At 49.0% G+C, this 16,661-nt stretch overlaps 1 protein-coding gene across 10 annotated transcripts in view; it reads left to right on the top strand.

The window, feature by feature from the left end:
• Znf618 (zinc finger protein 618) overlaps positions 1-16,661 on the top strand; it is a 210,889-nt gene that overhangs the window by 155,125 nt on the left and 39,103 nt on the right. For all 10 annotated transcript variants that reach the window (XM_045143945.1, XM_045143921.1, XM_045143964.1 and 7 more), the window contains 5 exons: positions 2,456-2,533; positions 2,975-3,013; positions 8,875-8,964; positions 9,735-9,770; positions 9,859-9,936. In XM_045143945.1, the coding sequence (XP_044999880.1) occupies positions 2,456-2,533; positions 2,975-3,013; positions 8,875-8,964; positions 9,735-9,770; positions 9,859-9,936 (321 nt within the window). The remainder of the gene's footprint in view (positions 1-2,455; positions 2,534-2,974; positions 3,014-8,874; positions 8,965-9,734; positions 9,771-9,858; positions 9,937-16,661) is intronic.

Here is a 16,661-nt window from a genome sequence, read left to right as displayed (position 1 = left end):
AAGTGTTGGGATTACAGGTACATACACCTCCATGCCCTGCTGCAGGCACAGGTTCTCAAGTGGAAAGGCTGACATTGTGTTGTCCACCATTCCTGACATCAGCAGGGAATGTGAAGGCCCAAGATAGCAGTGGTGCTTTGGCCAGTCCCTCCCACAGCTGACCCCATCCTTCACTGACACCCAGGCATTCATCAACAGTAAGGGCTCTTTCTGATTTCTTAAGTAATTCAGATGGAAAAGCCTCTGAAGGCATCCCCCACGGTGGGTCTGAGAGAAGCTTGTATTTTGACCAAGCTTCGAGAGAGACGTCTGGTGCGTGATGGCTGAGGGACAGGGCCAGGTCTGGGTCAACATGGGGGAACTGGGCATGGCTGGCCATAGCCACCAGCTGCGCATCCTTAGCAAGCAAGCCCTGCCAGCATCTCAGGGCCCCAAAGGGGCATTCTGTCCTAGCATCCCTGTCCCACCATTGAGAGCAAATATGAAAGGGTGACAGGGCATTGGGAAATCTGGAAACTTAGGATCTCTGGACCATTTCAGCAGTGTTTTCTGTGGAGCTTGGGCATGGAAGGGTCACCTAGCCACCTGTATTTAGGACGTTGGGCTTCCCCACAGGACTTCCCAGCCTAGAGAGACTCCTGCCTTTTGCCTTCCTAGCATAGGGCCATGCTTTGAGGATTCCCTTCAACACTGTTTGCCATAGTCCTCTTTTTCATTCAGTAAGAAAAAAAAATGGAAATAGTAAGTAAGGGTACCAGTAACAACTGAGCACTTACAGAGTGTCTGCTGCACCCCGGGCACTGTGCTCAGGACCCATAGTAATCTTGGCTCCGCCCCTGTGGGCTGTTTCATAGAAATGAATCCTGAGGTATGTAGGTATTTTGGGAACTCCCTTGATGGGACTGAACTGGGATTTGAACCACAGTTGGCTGAACTTTCTGCTTGGTTGCTCCTCTGGTGAGCTCACCCATCTGTGTCTACCACCTCTGACCATCCAGTGCTGGGCAAGACAGAGCTCTGAAAGCCTAGGGCCTGAGGGGCAGCCAGGGGCAGACCCAGGTTCCCTTCCTGCCAGCATCCAGTGCTCAGACTCACTCTGCTGGGAACCAGGAGATGGCCTGAGGCTGGCTGGGGTGTGGTTTCATGCAAATCATGCACAGGGGGCATCCAGGAATGGTCCACCATGCAGAGCATGGGGCAAAACTAGTGGCAGGAAGCCAGCAGAGCCCATGGGACCTAGTCTGGCAGGGTTTCTGGGAGCAAAGATTGCCTATCCCTACCCGCTAATCCAAGGCCATTTGGGCTCTGGCTCTTCCTACCCCCTCCAACAGAAGGACCAGGGAGCAGATACACACAGAAGCCCTGGCCCTGTCCAGGCTCAATGGTTGAGTGGCTAGGGTCAGGCCTAGGCAACTGTCTTTTCCAGAAGGGTGCTCTGGCACCCTGCATTCTGAAATGGGAACCAGTGTGGGACCAGGGATGGAGCTTGGCTCTGCTATTCATGGGCTGTGCCTCAGTCTCCTCAGTGGAGAGACACATGAAGCATGAGGCTGATGAAAAGTCACTGATCCCAGCACACCTGCGGACATGTGGGAAGTGGCAGTGGTCACCAGCTGCCACTCTCTTTACCAGGACCAGAAGCAGACGCCCCCTGCTTCTGAGAACCCTGAGGGTCAGGAGACAGGTGTGCACGTCATGGATCAGCTTTGCAGGTCTGAGGACGTCTCGACTCTTCAGTGGCTGTAGGCTGCTGTCTTGTTGAACATGTCTCTGGTGGGATTGGAAACTTGCTCTAGGGTGTGCAGGGCCACCCAGAGAGAGGAGTGTTGGATCCCACTCTGAGGAACAAACTGTGGTTGGAATGTCAGGAAATCACCACGATCATGCTCCTGGCATGTGTAGGACAGGGCAGGGACCAGGTATGACCTGATTTGAAGTGTGTCCTTTTCCTTTCCATCCCATGCTGGGAGCAGGGTAGATGCTGGAAGCATGGTAGACAGAAGTTCCTGCAGTGCATACAAGGGTTAACATGCTTGTGGGGCAGTGAGCCCTCAGAGCACTGTTCCTCTTCGTTTGTCTTAAAGTGTAAGTATGAGACTCACACGAGGCTGTCACCGTCTACATCCTACAGATTTGAGAGCTGAGGGCCACCTGACCTCGGGTCACGTAGGAAGTTAGAGATGAACCTGGCAGGCCTCTGGGTGGGAGGATTGCCCAGTGGTTAGGAGCACTCACTTGCAAGGCCAAAGCCTGCCTGGAGTGTTCAGTTCCCCAATACCCACATAAAGCCACATGAACAAAGTGGCTCGTGCATCTGGAGTGTGCAGAGCTCAGGCCCGTGTTGCTTCTGCTGGTCTGTCCACGCTGGGCACCATCCCTGCTCAGTGACACCCATGAGTCCTGGGCCTGGTGGTGATAGTCAGGCTGACTGGCCATTTCCTCTGCTGTCTTCCAGGGTCCTATGAGTGTGGGATCTGTGGCAAGAAGTACAAGTATTACAACTGTTTCCAGACCCACGTACGGGCACACCGAGGTGAGTGGAGGCCCGGGGCTGCACCGACAAGCTCTGCCTGGTGTCCCGAGAGGCCCTGAGAACACCGCTGTCTCCACGGAATGGAGGGAGAGCCAGGGCGGAGAGGACAGGGCGCTGGGCTTCTGCTCGACCACGTGGAGCGCTCAGCAGTTCTGTTGTCACCCCCAGCCCCAGCCACGCACTCGCTGGCGTGATCTTCTGAGTTCTCGAGCCGGCTCAGGAGTGCTGAAGCCCGGGGGCAAGCAGGGCTGGCACCGCCCGTCTCCCAGCCTGCGGGACAGGAAGGAGAGACCCGGGTTCAGGCCCTGCTGACGTGGGGCTCCCAAACAGGACTGAGGGGTCATCCCCAGCTTTCCCACCCCTGCCACCTGCTCCTGTTTCTCCCTTGGCACAGCCACTGCCACCAGCCTGACCTCCTTCCTCCCTCTCTTTCTCGCACAGACACCGAAGCCACCTCAGGGGAGGGAGCCTCCCAAAGCAGTGAGTACTGTTTCTACCTCGAGGGTGAGTGGGAGCCGCAAACCTAGAGCGGGAGGAAAGAAGCCGGTTATCCCTCCCCGGGGTGGCCCCAGTGGCCTCTGATAGACATGTTACTGGGGCCAGACTTTGGGACCAGAGGGTCTTTAGGAAATCAGAGCAGCCCTTCCCATCGTGGGTTCTATGGCATGCTCCTTCTGAGGAGGGTTAGTACATATTCTTTCACACACACACACACAAAAAGGGTTTTCTTTCTGAGCTGGAGAGATGGTTCAGTGATTAAAGGCCCTTGCTTGCAAAGCCTAACTTGCCAGGTTCAGTTCCCCAGTACCCACATAAAGTCAGACACACAGAAGTGGCGCATGCACATGCATCTGGAGTTCGTTTGTCGCAATGGGAGATACCGGCTTACTAATGTCTCTCTCTCTCTCTCTTTCTCAAATAAATTTTTAAAAATACATTATTTAGCAAAAGGGTACTCTGGCCAAACTGCTTGAGACAGTTCTCATAAGTGCCCCAGCTACAGCACAGTTGTTTCTTGGTGCTTTGTTATGGGGTCCTACATATTCTGGGGCTATGTGGGGCCTGGGTGTCCAGGGATAAGTGCTCACATCAGGTCCCACTTGCCCACCCTACAGTCCTAAACCATGGGAGTGGTAACAGCTAGCTTACTGGGCATAAATATACATATATCCTGGGGTAAAATTTCTGCCTCCCCAGCATGAGCTTCAGCAGTTGCTCCCCAGGTGAATATTCCACAGAGGAGGAGTGTGCCATGCTTGTCCCAAGATGCAGAGTAGGACTGGGGAGAAGACTCTGTAAAGTGTGCCTCCAAGTGTGGGGAGATGGAGACGAGGGGATCCCTGGAGCTCTGGCCAGGCAGTCTAGCTGACTGATGAATCGATCTCAAATAAGGGGGGTGGTGGAGAGAAGGCTTAGCAGTTAAGGGTACTTTCTGTGCAAGCCTGAGAGCCTGAGGAGGCCCAGGATGCCAACTCAAGTCTGACCCCCAGGACTCACCCAGCTGGGTATGGCCACACTTGTCTGTACCCCAGTGAGACCAGAGAATGGCCAGCACTTGCAAACATAAGAGCTTGGGGATCAGCAAGAGACTGCTGCTCAAGTAAGAACAGGCAGGTAGAAGAATGATGGAGCCCTAGTCAGAAAGGTGACAGCCCGGTGAGGGGCTTCTGCCCTCTGCTCTCTGAGCCAGGGCCCAGCTTCACAAGGCTTTTCTGTGGGTGGAAAGTGACCAAGCTGATTGTCTACCACGTGTAAACCTTCCTTCATGGGGGCCAAATGGTGAGTATCATATCACAGGGTCATGGCATGTCTGTTACAAATCTTCGACTCTACACTTGTAGTGGGAACTGTGGGGGGTCACTAGATTGCCTGCCAATAAGGATGGCAGCAAGACATGACCTGCAGACGCAGTATGCCACCCCTGTTCCTTGTGTTTATTATAAACTGTGAAAAAAAATTAAAGGTATTACCAAAAATCAAACAAAAAGTAAGTTGAAGTATGAGGTAGCCAGGGCTAAAGAGAACAATAGTGGCTGGGTCCTCAAAGACATTCTTCTGAGGTGGCTCTCTCCACTCTGGAGAGGTGAGCAAAGCTAAAATGCATCTCCATGGTCAAGTTGGCTACACACCTACCATGTAGCTTGGGTTGGGAGGAGTTGGCAGTCTTTTTATCCCTAGGCTTGCCCTGATCAGCCTGGCCCTGACTCTGTCTTCCTCACCAGCTACACTTTCTGGCTCCTGTGGTCTGCTTGTGGTCAACCACACATTTAAAGACCTTCCCTATTTATCTTTTCTTTCGTGGCTATTCTGAGGCCCTGGCCCCCTCCTCAACCCCGGCAGCCCATCAATGGGCCATTGTGTTCTGTCTGACTCCTATGGTGCATGGGGCTCATGGGTGTTGAGGGCTCTGTGACGGAGGTATTTTTGTCCTTCCCTCATTTCTCCTCTGTTCCTTATATAAAATTCTCCTTATAGCCCATGTGCTCTGTCTTCTCAGCCCTGTGTCCCACCCCGGGCCAGGCCAGTCTCTTCATTATAGGGGTCTGTCTGTGGGCCTTAGAGCTGAAGATCACATCCAGGCTGCCCACTTTGTGACCTAAACCCAGGGAGTCCCAGGGAGCAGAGGTCATATGGCTTATTAGCAGTGGAGGTGGGGTTGTACACCAGGTCTCCACTGGGGACCTGTTTTTTTTTTTTTCTTCCAGTTTAGTTGGACAATAGACCAGTCATTTGTAGAGGCATAGGAACATGCCACTCATCTGTCTCAACTACACGAATCCAAGAGCAGCATCCCATGTAGTTCTCTTGCGACCCTTTCTATCTCATTGATTCTCTTTGGGAAAACCCTGCTAGGAAACTCTCAGTGGACCTTACAGGAGCAAGACATTGTTATAAGCAGCTATTGCTATTGCCATTTCACAGATGAGGAAACCCAGATACAGTGGCTGGAAAGTATATCTGAGGTCAGCTGCACTTGTCAATGGTAGAGTAGGACTGGGCTTAGGGACATCACCCCAGAGCCTGCCTCAGAAAGGATTCGAGATGGCAGTCTGGAAATGCCACACACTTTTCTGAAAGCATGGTCTCAATGACCAAGACTCCTCTGGGGACAGCTTGCCTATTCACTCCTCCATTAGGAGTTGGGACCATGACGCCATGTGGGGTTCAACACACAGGTTGGGGTGTGTTCTTTTCCACTGGGAAAAACCTGGGAGAGATGGGAGATGTGGGCCATCATGAGTGTGTAAGAGGGGCAGGCCCGCTAGTAGCAGTGGTTGTGTAGGCTGAGACAAGGCTCGTAGGGGGATGGGACAACTGGAGGGTGGTCAGTCCCAAGAGGTCTGAAGAGGAATGTTGGGACAGAGCCCCATCTAGAGCCAGGCCCCAGATAGCTTTCTCCATCTCTTTGTCCAGGTGTCCAGCAAAGAAGATGGGATGGAGGGAGGAGCTGGGATTTGGGTCTAGACAGGATGGGAGAGAGGGTGCTCGAAGCTGGTTTATTTTGGCCATGGACAGGAATGAATCTGAGCCCGGCTGGTAGTCCTGGGACCCCCAGCCTGGCCCAGCCCAGGATTCTGCTCATCTGATGCTCTCCCCTACTCCACAATTAGGGGAAATGGGGAAGCTAGACCAGGCCTCATGTCCATCACACCCCGCTGTCCCTTGAAAAATTCTGGTACCCCCCCCCCCATCCTCAGAACAGCTAAAAGTGCCAAGGCTGTGGTCTCCTCTGTTAGTAACAGGTCTCCCCTGCAGCCTTGAAATTTGTTAAGGCACCCTCAGAGAACAGTGCCACCAAAGAGGTGAAGGCAGAGGTGGGAGGAAAGATGGCTGATGTCCTCTGTGTCCTTTAGTTCCACTTAGAGGGGGTCAGAAACCTTTCCTCAGCACCCGCCAAGTGGCATACCCTTGGGATGGAGGATCTCACTGGATATTGTAGTGGTTGATGGGGAGCGAAAAGGGGGTCCAAAGAGAAGTGTCCCAGCCTCTTATCCATGTAGAGGGCCATGTGCCAGACTTAACCTTGGATTGCAATTAAGTGGATGCTTGGCCCCTGGCTCTCTCCCTTCCCTCCTCGTAGCTTTGAGCAGTCTACCACATCTGTGCATGCTGTCTGAGAACCTCTGGGGAGTGGAATTGATGGGCCCTCCCTTGATCAGACACAGAAGCGTACATGGCAGGTCTGTGCAGTTCACATGCCAGAGAGTGTTGCTGGTGGAGGGACAGCACAGTCCTGGGCACGACTGGCCTGGCTTTGGGTTAGCGTGGGGAGCATGACCATTCAGGCTTGTGTTAGTGTCTGTCACGAGAGTCCTTTTTCCCTCAGTGACAAAAACACACAGACGGGGCACAGATGACAGACCAAAGGATGATGATACCAAGATCAGTTTTGGTGAACCAAAGAGTTCATTGGGGTTACTTACAGGAATGTGAGCCTCCCCCCAAAAGCAGCCACTTTGATGGGGATTCCTGCGTCAAGCTTAGTCCTTGGATGCTGCTTACTCCCTTAGCCACAGGGTAGGGCTTACTCCCAAGAGCGTAGGGACCCCAGAGCACCTGTGTCACCGAGAGGGTTCATTCCACCCTCAGTAACACCTTCCCCATGGCTGCTTCCCAAAGCTTATTGCCGCTGTTCGTGAGCAGCAGAGCAGCACTTCAGTGGGGCTGTGCCCAGATTACCCCCATGGGTGCCCCTCCCTCAGTTTAGGGGTGAGGAGAGCATGGAGGCTCCAAAGGAACCACCTCAATGGAGTGCTCTATGTCAAGATCCCACCGCAGTTGTCCCTCCTTCAGCCTCGGGGCAGTGACTTTACTTACAGAGCATGGAGATATTCCAGAGATACCCCTTAGATAGAGCTCATTGGTTTTGATCATTTTCCCTGTATATACTCTATCTCCTTGTGAGGTCATGAGACCTTATTGCATACAGCTGTCATGGGTCACGTGAGATCTTGGGGTGGCAACTGATGATTCTCCCCATGCCTTCTCCTGTGAGTTGCCCCAGCTGCTTTTGAGAAGCTGATAATGGTGGTTCGCTGCTTTCAATGCAGAGGAATTTTGCCATGTAACACTTTCTATTGTTGTGTAGCGTATGTCCCTAAAACTTCATGACTTCAACAAACCTTGGTTATCTCCTAGTGTCTTCAACTCGGAATTGGAGCATGAGTTCTTGGGATCCTCTAGCCCAGGGGCTCCCAAAGAGCTACGTTCATGGTTTAGACTGAGCTGTGCTCTCAGTGCAAGTTTTAACTGGGAGGAACAGTGGTTGTGGGACCCAGTCCCTCCTAAACTGTTGGTCTGAGGGCCTTAATTCCCACTGGCTGCTCACCAGAGGCTGTCCTCAGCTCCTGGACACCTGTATCTCTCCACGGCTCAGCTGAAAACACCTCAGCCAGCAGGAGTGAGCAAGAGAGAGATGACAAATGTAAAGAGATCTGTAACATAATTTCTGGAGTGACAACCCCTATACATTATCTTCAAGAAAAGCATGTCACACAGGCCAGCCCCAGACTCATAGGGAAGGAATGGAGCCGGATATGAACATTTCCGGTGAGGGTCATTGGTGCATCTCTGAAGCTGACCCTCCTAGCTGTGGGACCTGGGGCCGATCCCTCCTCTCCTTAGTTTTTGCATGTGTAAATGGGAGATGGCTTCTTCCATCTGTTGCACTAGCCAACCGAGGAAAGACAGGGAAGAGCCTGGCCTGGCACCTGCAGTGAGTGTCATTCTTTTTTTTTTTTTTTTTTTTTAGGTAGGGTCTCACTCTAGCCCAGGCTGACCTGAAATTCACTCTGCAGTCTCAGGGCGGCTTCAAACTCACAACGATCCTCCTACCTCTGTCTCCCAAGTGCTGGGATTAAAGGCTATGCATCACCATGCCCAGCTGAGTGTCATTCTTATGTAACTTATGTAACCAGAATTGAGGATCTCAGCTCTCCTGGGGCAGGTTTTGGGGTTGGTCAAGGATCCTTGGCCATCTTGTGATTCTGGGTCTTCATGGAGGACCCCTAACATCCCAGGCCAAATGCTGTAATCTCAGAATGAAATCTAAGGCTGACCTGCAGTGAAGGGTGACACCATTGATGAGGGTCTGACTAAGCATGAAAGAGGGGCTGCTGGGAAGCCCATGGAGTGGGTAAGGGCACAACCTCCCTAACCTAGAAGGGTAGGCAGTACCCAGCTATAGATAGCTCCAGAACAGGTTCTCTATGGAACCATCCATTTGGAGTCAAACCAGGCTGGTCTCATCTCTGGTTCTGAAGGCAGGTGCACCAGTGAAAAACCCTCACTCCAAGGGTCTGATGCTCTGGTAAGCATGTGTGTCTTTCCCTCCCTCCCAGACAATTTCAGGTACACATGTGACATCTGTGGAAAGAAGTACAAATATTACAGCTGCTTTCAAGAGCACCGAGACCTGCACGCGGTGGATGGTGAGTCAGGCCCCTCACTCCTTGGAGTTGCACCAGAGAGGTGTCCTTCCTCAGAGACACCATTCCCCATCCTACCCCCCCCCCCACATTCTAGACCTCCTTTTCCCCAGAGAAGGGCCAGGCAGTACTAGAGGCCCGAGGGGAAGGACTTCCCTTAAAGGGTTCTAGAGAATAAGTGGCCCATCTTACCCACGTTCATCTCTGTATAGAGTCACTCAAGTGAAGCAGCCATTTTTATAGGTCAAAATGAGTAGAATATTGAAACTTCATATCATAGCATTTTACAGTTTTATATTACGTATGTGCTGCTGTAGTGAAATTAAACCAATTTTTAAAAGTGAATGATGTCACTGTAGTGTCTTAGATTATAGAGCTAGAAATTAGAACAGTAAATTTGGGTAATAACATATGTAGTCTTAAGAATAATAGAAAGAGGGTCTTGAACACTAAAAGGCCTTGGGGTTCCCCTCTAGTCACATGTCCCAGCTGGCAGGAGCAAGGATGGGGCCTGTGACAGGACGTAGGCCCTCTCCCTGTGGCCTCCACCACATTCTTTTCTCACACACCCTGCCCTCTTGTCCTCTTCTGCCTCGCCCCAAGTGTGTCCTGGGGACCAAGCGTGTTTGCCTTGGGGTGAGCACTTGCCTGTAGTAGGGAGGAGGAATTGACACAGGCTGGGCATGGCAGGCTAAGGCACAGATGGCCAGGGACTCACAGTATTTCTGTTTGCTTCTTTCCTTCTGTGGCTGTCGCCTCTCGCCTGGGTGCAGTGTTTAGTGTGGAAGGGGCCCCCGAGAATCGGGCAGGTAAGTCTTTATGATGATGCACTTCCAGGTCCCCAGCTGAGCTCCCAAGTCCTATGATCAGTATGCTAATCTATGTCTCCTCCCACAGACCCCTTCGACCAAGGTGTTGTGGCCACTGACGAGGTGAAGGAAGAGCCTCCGGAGCCATTCCAAAAAATTGGGCCAAGTATGCAGGGCTCTTGGGCTGAGGGTAGTGGTTCTGGGTGAGGGAGGTGGGCCTAGACGTTCTGCAGGGAAGACAGTGGTGCACAATTTGCATGCAGAGTGTCCACCTGTCATTTGGGCTCAGCAGTCTCAGGACATTAGCTTTTCAGGCACTGCAGACAGCGATGGCTCAAGGCCAGGGTCGTGAATGCAACCAGCGTGGTGAGTGCCCAGCACCCTCGGGGTGTGCTGACTGCCCGAATCTGAGCCTCCCACGGCATTGAGGAAAATGCTTCCCCATAGGCTTGTTGGGCATTAAATCAGATCAAATGCCACTTGTTAGCACAGTGCCGGGTACATAGCACATGCTCAGAAGGCAGCTATTGGACTCATGGGAGAGGCTTCCCAGCAGGAGCTGCACGCATCATTTGGCTGTTGAGCCACATGTTGAGTCTTGAACGCTGTGGGGACACAGCCATGAGCAGGACAGGCATGGCTGTACCTTTGGGTACTCACATGAGAGCCAGGGTTTGGGGATAGTAGACAATTAGGCAGATAATTACAACCCAGAGGAATACAGGGAACTTTGGGGGGCCAGGGAAGTCCAGCTGTGAGAATCATGAGGCCACCAGCGGAGGAATGGGTGGGAATGGAGCCCCACATCGGGTTCAGAGGCAGGAGAAGGTGCTGGTTCTGGGAAGGAAAGGAGAATCAGTGGTCAGTTCACATCTTAGAGGGTGCTGAGTGCTCACCAAATGGGAAGAATGCCATCAGACTTACATTTCAGTAAGACCTTATGGCTGCTAGGAAGAGTCTAGATGGTGAGCAACCCCACGGCCAGCCCGGGATACATGCAGTGGGACCGCAGGTGAGGGACCCTCACTCAGACCCTTCCAGAAGTTCCATTGTGCCCTATTTGTGGAGAAGAAGCCTTTATCATTTTGTGTCATCACAGTAGGTATCCAAGACTATTGGCAAAAATACACACCACAGCAAAGATCAGGAACAAGGAAATGGGAGTTAAAATCAGAGGAGCTAAAACAGCAAAGTGGGAGAGGCTGCCCAGAGGCAAGCTACATCCAGGATCTTGGAAGGTGTTACGTGCCACCCCTGTGGCTTTTCCATCCTGCGGCCCTGGCATACTCAGAGGATGGTTGGTGGCTTTCTGCCTGAATCATTCAGGAGTCTGCAGAGGTCATAATGTCTGCAAAGTAGATAGCACAGTGTCTGCAATACATAGTAGACTCAACATGCAGGTGCACCTCGCTGATGAAGAAAGTGATGAAGTCTCTAGCACCAAAACATCTGGGAGTTAGAATGCAGGGGTTGGCGGGGGGAGACTAAATCAGACAGGCTCCCAGCATTGGAGGAGTTCATAGTCTGGTGGGAGAGACAGACACTTGTGTTCCTAAGACTAAGCCAGTACTTCTGAGTCTCCGGCTTCACTGTCATGGCCACTGCCCCAGAAGTTGCAGCACAGCCCTTACCTTCCCCCTCTACAAGCCAGGCTTTCAAATCAAACCAGCCTAGGTGTGAATGCTGATACCAACTGTCCACTAGCCACATACCCATGCTAAGTGTCCATGCCACGCCTGGAAGCTGGATATAGGACCGTTGCATATTCTCCACAGTTGTTAGAAGGTTCATGTACAAAGTATCCAGCCCAGCTCCTTGGCTCCTATCCAGGGTGTGACAGAGGAGGTGTTGCTGAGAAAGGAGCAAGGCAGGAGTTCCAGAGCCAGCCTAAACCTGCATCCCAGCTCTAGACCTGCATGATGTCTCGCACGATTCTCTAATCTGTCTAATCCATTTGACAGTGGGATGATGACAGTCTCCTATGTCAGGATTGTCATGGGGACTGAGTGAGATTCTTTTGTAAGTAAATCATCATAGCCATCGACTCAGGCATAGAAAGCATTAACCAATTTGGACCTGCTGACTGTCTGAGAAGCTACATTCAGAGCAGGGTGAGACTTGTTCTGTGTGTCTGTGACTAGCCTAGTGAGCAGCACTTGCGAGGACCCAGGAGGTTTGCCAATGATGGCAAGAAATGTGAAACCACACTGAGAAAACTAAACTGTACCCTTAAGCTTGCCCCAGTGGAGCTGATATTGTGAGGGTCCCCACAACCTTTCAGGAGCTGCCTTTGGAGGTGAAGATGTAGCCTCTTCTTGTGAGCTGGTCAGTACCATAGGATCCTAAAAGCCACCAGGCAAAGAACAAGAGGAGCCGATAGAGACACCGGACATTATACAGGGGCTGGTCGCCCCCAAGGAAAACTCTGTAGGTCCAGGAAAGAGAAAGATCCTAGGCAGAAAGTCTGCCTTCCACATAGAATCATCTGAGCAGTTTGGAGAATTGGGTTCTCAGGTAGGAGGAAGTCGGGCCCTGGTGGAACAGACATTGGTTGGCAGAGTTGAGGACTACTACCTGAGGAGTGGACAGAGAGAGGGAGGGCGGAGGGCAGTGAACATCTTTTGAAACAGCAGAGCTGGACTTACTTCTGCCTTACTTGATTCTCATGACTGGAAAACAAAGAAACAAAAACAGAAAATTGCACCTGAGAAGAAAAAGAATTTAGTAGACTCCAAGAAAGAGCATGTCTCTGAAAATAATCTACCATAAATTCTAGACAAACAAGTTGCTTGGACAGCTTCAGTTGCCTATAAAAAAGTATGTAGAGGGCTGGGCGTGGTGGCGCATGCCTTTAATCCCAGCACTCGGGAGGCAGAGGTAGGAGGATCGCTGTGAGTTCGAGGCCACCCTGAGACTCCATAGTGAATTCCAGGGCAGCCTGGGCTAGAGTGAGACCCTACCTTGAAAAACCAAAAAAAAAAAAAGTATGTAGGCCTGGCATGGTGGTGCGCATCTGCAAGCCCAGCACTCCTGAGGCTGAGGCAGAAGGACTGAGTTCAAGGCCAGCCTGATCTACCTAGCAAGAACCTATATGAAGAAGAAAGAGAAATGATGACTTATCCTTCTCCACTTGGGCAACCAAAACAAAAATTCCACAGCTTAACGGCTCAACAGACATTTGTTTCCTTTTTTTAAAGTATCTATTTATTTATTTAAAAGAGAGAAAGAGGTAGATAGAGAGAGAATGGGTGTGCCAAGGCCTCTTTCCACTGCAAACAAACTCCAGATGCATGGGCCGCTTTATGCATCTGGCTCATATGGGTCCTGGGAAATCGAACCTGGGACCTTTGGCTTTGCAGGAAACGCCTTAATGGCTGAGCCATCTCTCCAGCCCAACGTTTGTTTCTTATAATTCTGAAGACTAAATGCTGAAGATACAATGCCAGCATGGTTGAGTTCTGATGAGGTGTCTCATCCAGGCTTGCAGACAACCTCCTCGCATGCAGGGCAGAAGAGGATCCCCCATCTCTTCTAGGGATGCTAATGTGGTTCCTACCCCCATGACTGAATCCAACAATGATCATTTCCCCAAGGCCTCACCTCAAGAAATCAGCACACTAGAGCCCAGAGCTTCAGCATATGAGTATCAGAGAGACACATTTTCGCCTGTTGCATGGTTTTTGTGAAAAGGGAACCTAAGGGTATATGGTGAGAAAGCAACAGGAAGGCTTGGTGGGGAACAAAACAGAAAGACAGACTTAAAACGTGCATGAAAGGTAAAACAGAATCAGTCTGCAACAAAGGAATTAGGAACGGAGATCGTGAAGACCATGTGTGGTAAACACAGATGAGGAACCAGTTCCAGATGACTGAAGGTATATTACCTGTGTGATAAAAGAGATCCACAGAGATCGAATAGAAGAAAATGGCACCAAAGTGGAGGAAGATCACAGATGTAAATTGAAAAGGCTCGTTGTAGTGTCGGGCAGAGTCAGCAGAAGGAGGCCTTTCCTAAATAGATCTTCATGACTGATTAAAACTATAGATGTAAGGGCTCAAAGGAGCCATCTGGGAATGAAAAGCAAGTCATCTACCCTTAAGGCAAAATGGCCTTGCCTCAAACTCCTTCCTGTGTAACACTGTCAAAAGAAAATGTAGATAGATAGATAGATAGGTAGATATAGTATTTATATTATATGTATTAAACATATATAAATATGTGTGTGTATGTGTGTGTGCATATACATATATATATGCATATATATATGTATGTATGTGTGTGTGTGTGTGTATATATATATATATATATATATATATATATTTTTTTTTTTTTTTTTTTTTTTGTCTTTCAAGGTAGGCTCTTGCTGTAGCCCAGGCTGACCTGGAATTCACTCTGTAATCTCAGAGTGGCCTCGAACTCACAGTGATCCACCTACCTCCACCTCCAAGTGCTGGGATTAAAGGTGTTCACCACCATGCCCAGCGGAAAATGGATATTTTTTAAAGGAAAGAAGCTTTAAATTTTTTACATGATAGAACAATTATAGTTTAAGTATTCCTTATCTGAAAGAGAGGATTCAGGAAACTTGGGCTTGAAAATACACTGCAATGGACTGATTGGTGGGGCGCGTGGACGCATTCCTGAGGGCACCGTAGTATGAGAGAACCTGTGAACTCTGAAACCAGATACTCTTAAAGCTTAAACAGTTGTAAATCTAATTAGAAAATTGAGTATAAATACTAAAAATTGTCCTAAAATATGAAAACCTGGTTAAGAAAACAAGGCAATAATTGGTAGAACAGTAGAGCATTAGTAGTAAAAGACTGCACCAGCCCTGCTCCCAGGGTGATCCCAGACCAGCGAGAGTAGCCTTTCTTGGAAGCTCATCACAAATGTGAATTCTTAGCCCAGGCCTGTGGCACTGGAGCTTTGGGGTGGAGTCCAGTGATTGATCTGTGCTCTAATAATATTTTTAGGGGATTTTTACTGAGCACTGAGTTACACTACTTTTCTCAGTGGCAAAAGATTTATAAAAATACCATTTTCCACTTGACTATTAACAATTAGAGAGATATATCTTCCATATGCTCTAAAACAATAGAAAATACTAAAAGATAATGGATATAGGAGATAATAGAAAATGAGAGTTCATATACCAATCAACCAGAATCTAAAAGAATGAAGCAAAAAGTGTGAAGCATGAAACAAAGAAAGGTGATTTTTTATATTTTATTTTTATTTATTCATTTATTTGACAGAGAAAGAGGGAAAGAGAAAGAAAGAGAGAAAATGGGCATATCAGGGCCTCCAGCCACTGTAAACGAACTCCAGACACATGCACCCCCTTGTGCATCTGGCTAATGTGGGTCCTCAGGAATCGAACCTGGGTCCTTTGGCTTTGCAGGCAAATGCCTTAACCACTAAGCCATCCCTCCAGCCCTGGAAAGTGATTTTTTATAAATGCAGTTTGAAGGCCGGGCATAGTGGCACACACCTTTAATCATAATATTTAGGAGTCCGAGGCAGGAGGATCACCTTGAGTTCGAGGCCACCCTGAGACTGTAGAGTGAATTCTGTGTCAGCCTGGCATAGAATGAGACCCTACCTCAAAAAACAAAAACAAAAATACAATTTGAGTATCCCTTATTTAAAATACTTAAGACCAAAAATATCTTAGACTTTGGATGGTTTTTAGATTTAAGATATTCATATATCATAATGAAGTAGCCTATGATGGGACACAAGTCTAAATATAGAACTCACTTATGAAGCATATACACCCTGTAAGTAAGTTCACATAGTATTTGTAATAATGTGTGTGAAACAAAGATTCATGGCATGGAATTTTCTACTTGGGGCCTTTGTTAAGTGCTCAGATAGTTTCAGATATTGAACATTTCAGATTTTTTAATTAAGAATGCTGAACTTGTAAAACCAACTCAGTGATAGCCATAAAAACCATTGGCAAAGCTCCTTTATTAGATGTCAGAAATAGTCTGTCTCTGGCTAGCTTAATCCAAATTACTAATAGTTTACTACCTAGTTAAAACTCATTATTTTTTTTCTCTGAGTTTATCATGTCTTTCTTGGGAACTGTTCCCTGCATTCTTTTTTTTTTTTTTTTTTTTTTTGGTTTTCTGGTTTTCTTGAACAATCCTCCTACCTATGCCTCCCGAGTGCTGGGATTAAAGGCGTGTGCCACCCTGCCTTCTTAAAGAGATTAAGAATCTCTGTCGTGGGTTTTCACAGCACCATTTCCTTGCAAGTACCTGTCACGGGTGCAATTTTAAATCTGCTTGTGTGACATTTGATTCTTCTGGCTTCTTCACACAAACCTCCTTAAGGACAGGAACATAGCAGTTTTAGCCTTTTGAGAGGCACTTTAACATGGTCATTGTCTAATGAATGAAATCACAGAACATGTACAGACATGTCATGAGACACATGCAAACAGATAGAAAGCAGAACCTGGTAGCTTACCAACAACTTAATACTGTTAATGCCAGCCAGGCTAGTAAAGGGGTCTAATTGAATGTTAGCATGCTGTTAACTAAATTTTCTCATGCACTAGAGTGTTCTTGTTAAGACCCACTGACTGGTCCCTACCTGCAGAATTTTTCTTTCAACAGATCTTGTACAATCCAATGATGCTACATTTCTAGCAGGATCCTAAGGCACTCAGGTTACTAGTCCAGGGACCACCCTGTGAGAAGCCCTGTTTCAAGAAATACTTTCATATCAGTAAAGGATACAGTTCCCAGGGCAGATTTTTAAAATATTTTATTTTTATTTATTTATTTATTTGACAGAGGGAGAGAATGAGTGCACCAGGGCCCCCAGCCACTGCAAATGAACTCCAGACAAGTGTGCGCCCTTGTGCATCTGGCTAA

The sequence above is a fragment of the Jaculus jaculus genome, chromosome 1, assembly GCF_020740685.1.
Source record: "Jaculus jaculus isolate mJacJac1 chromosome 1, mJacJac1.mat.Y.cur, whole genome shotgun sequence".
Lineage (NCBI taxonomy): Eukaryota > Metazoa > Chordata > Mammalia > Rodentia > Dipodidae > Jaculus > Jaculus jaculus.
The sequence above is the reverse complement of the archived record's forward strand: the minus strand, read 5'-3'. Positions and strand labels throughout refer to the sequence as shown.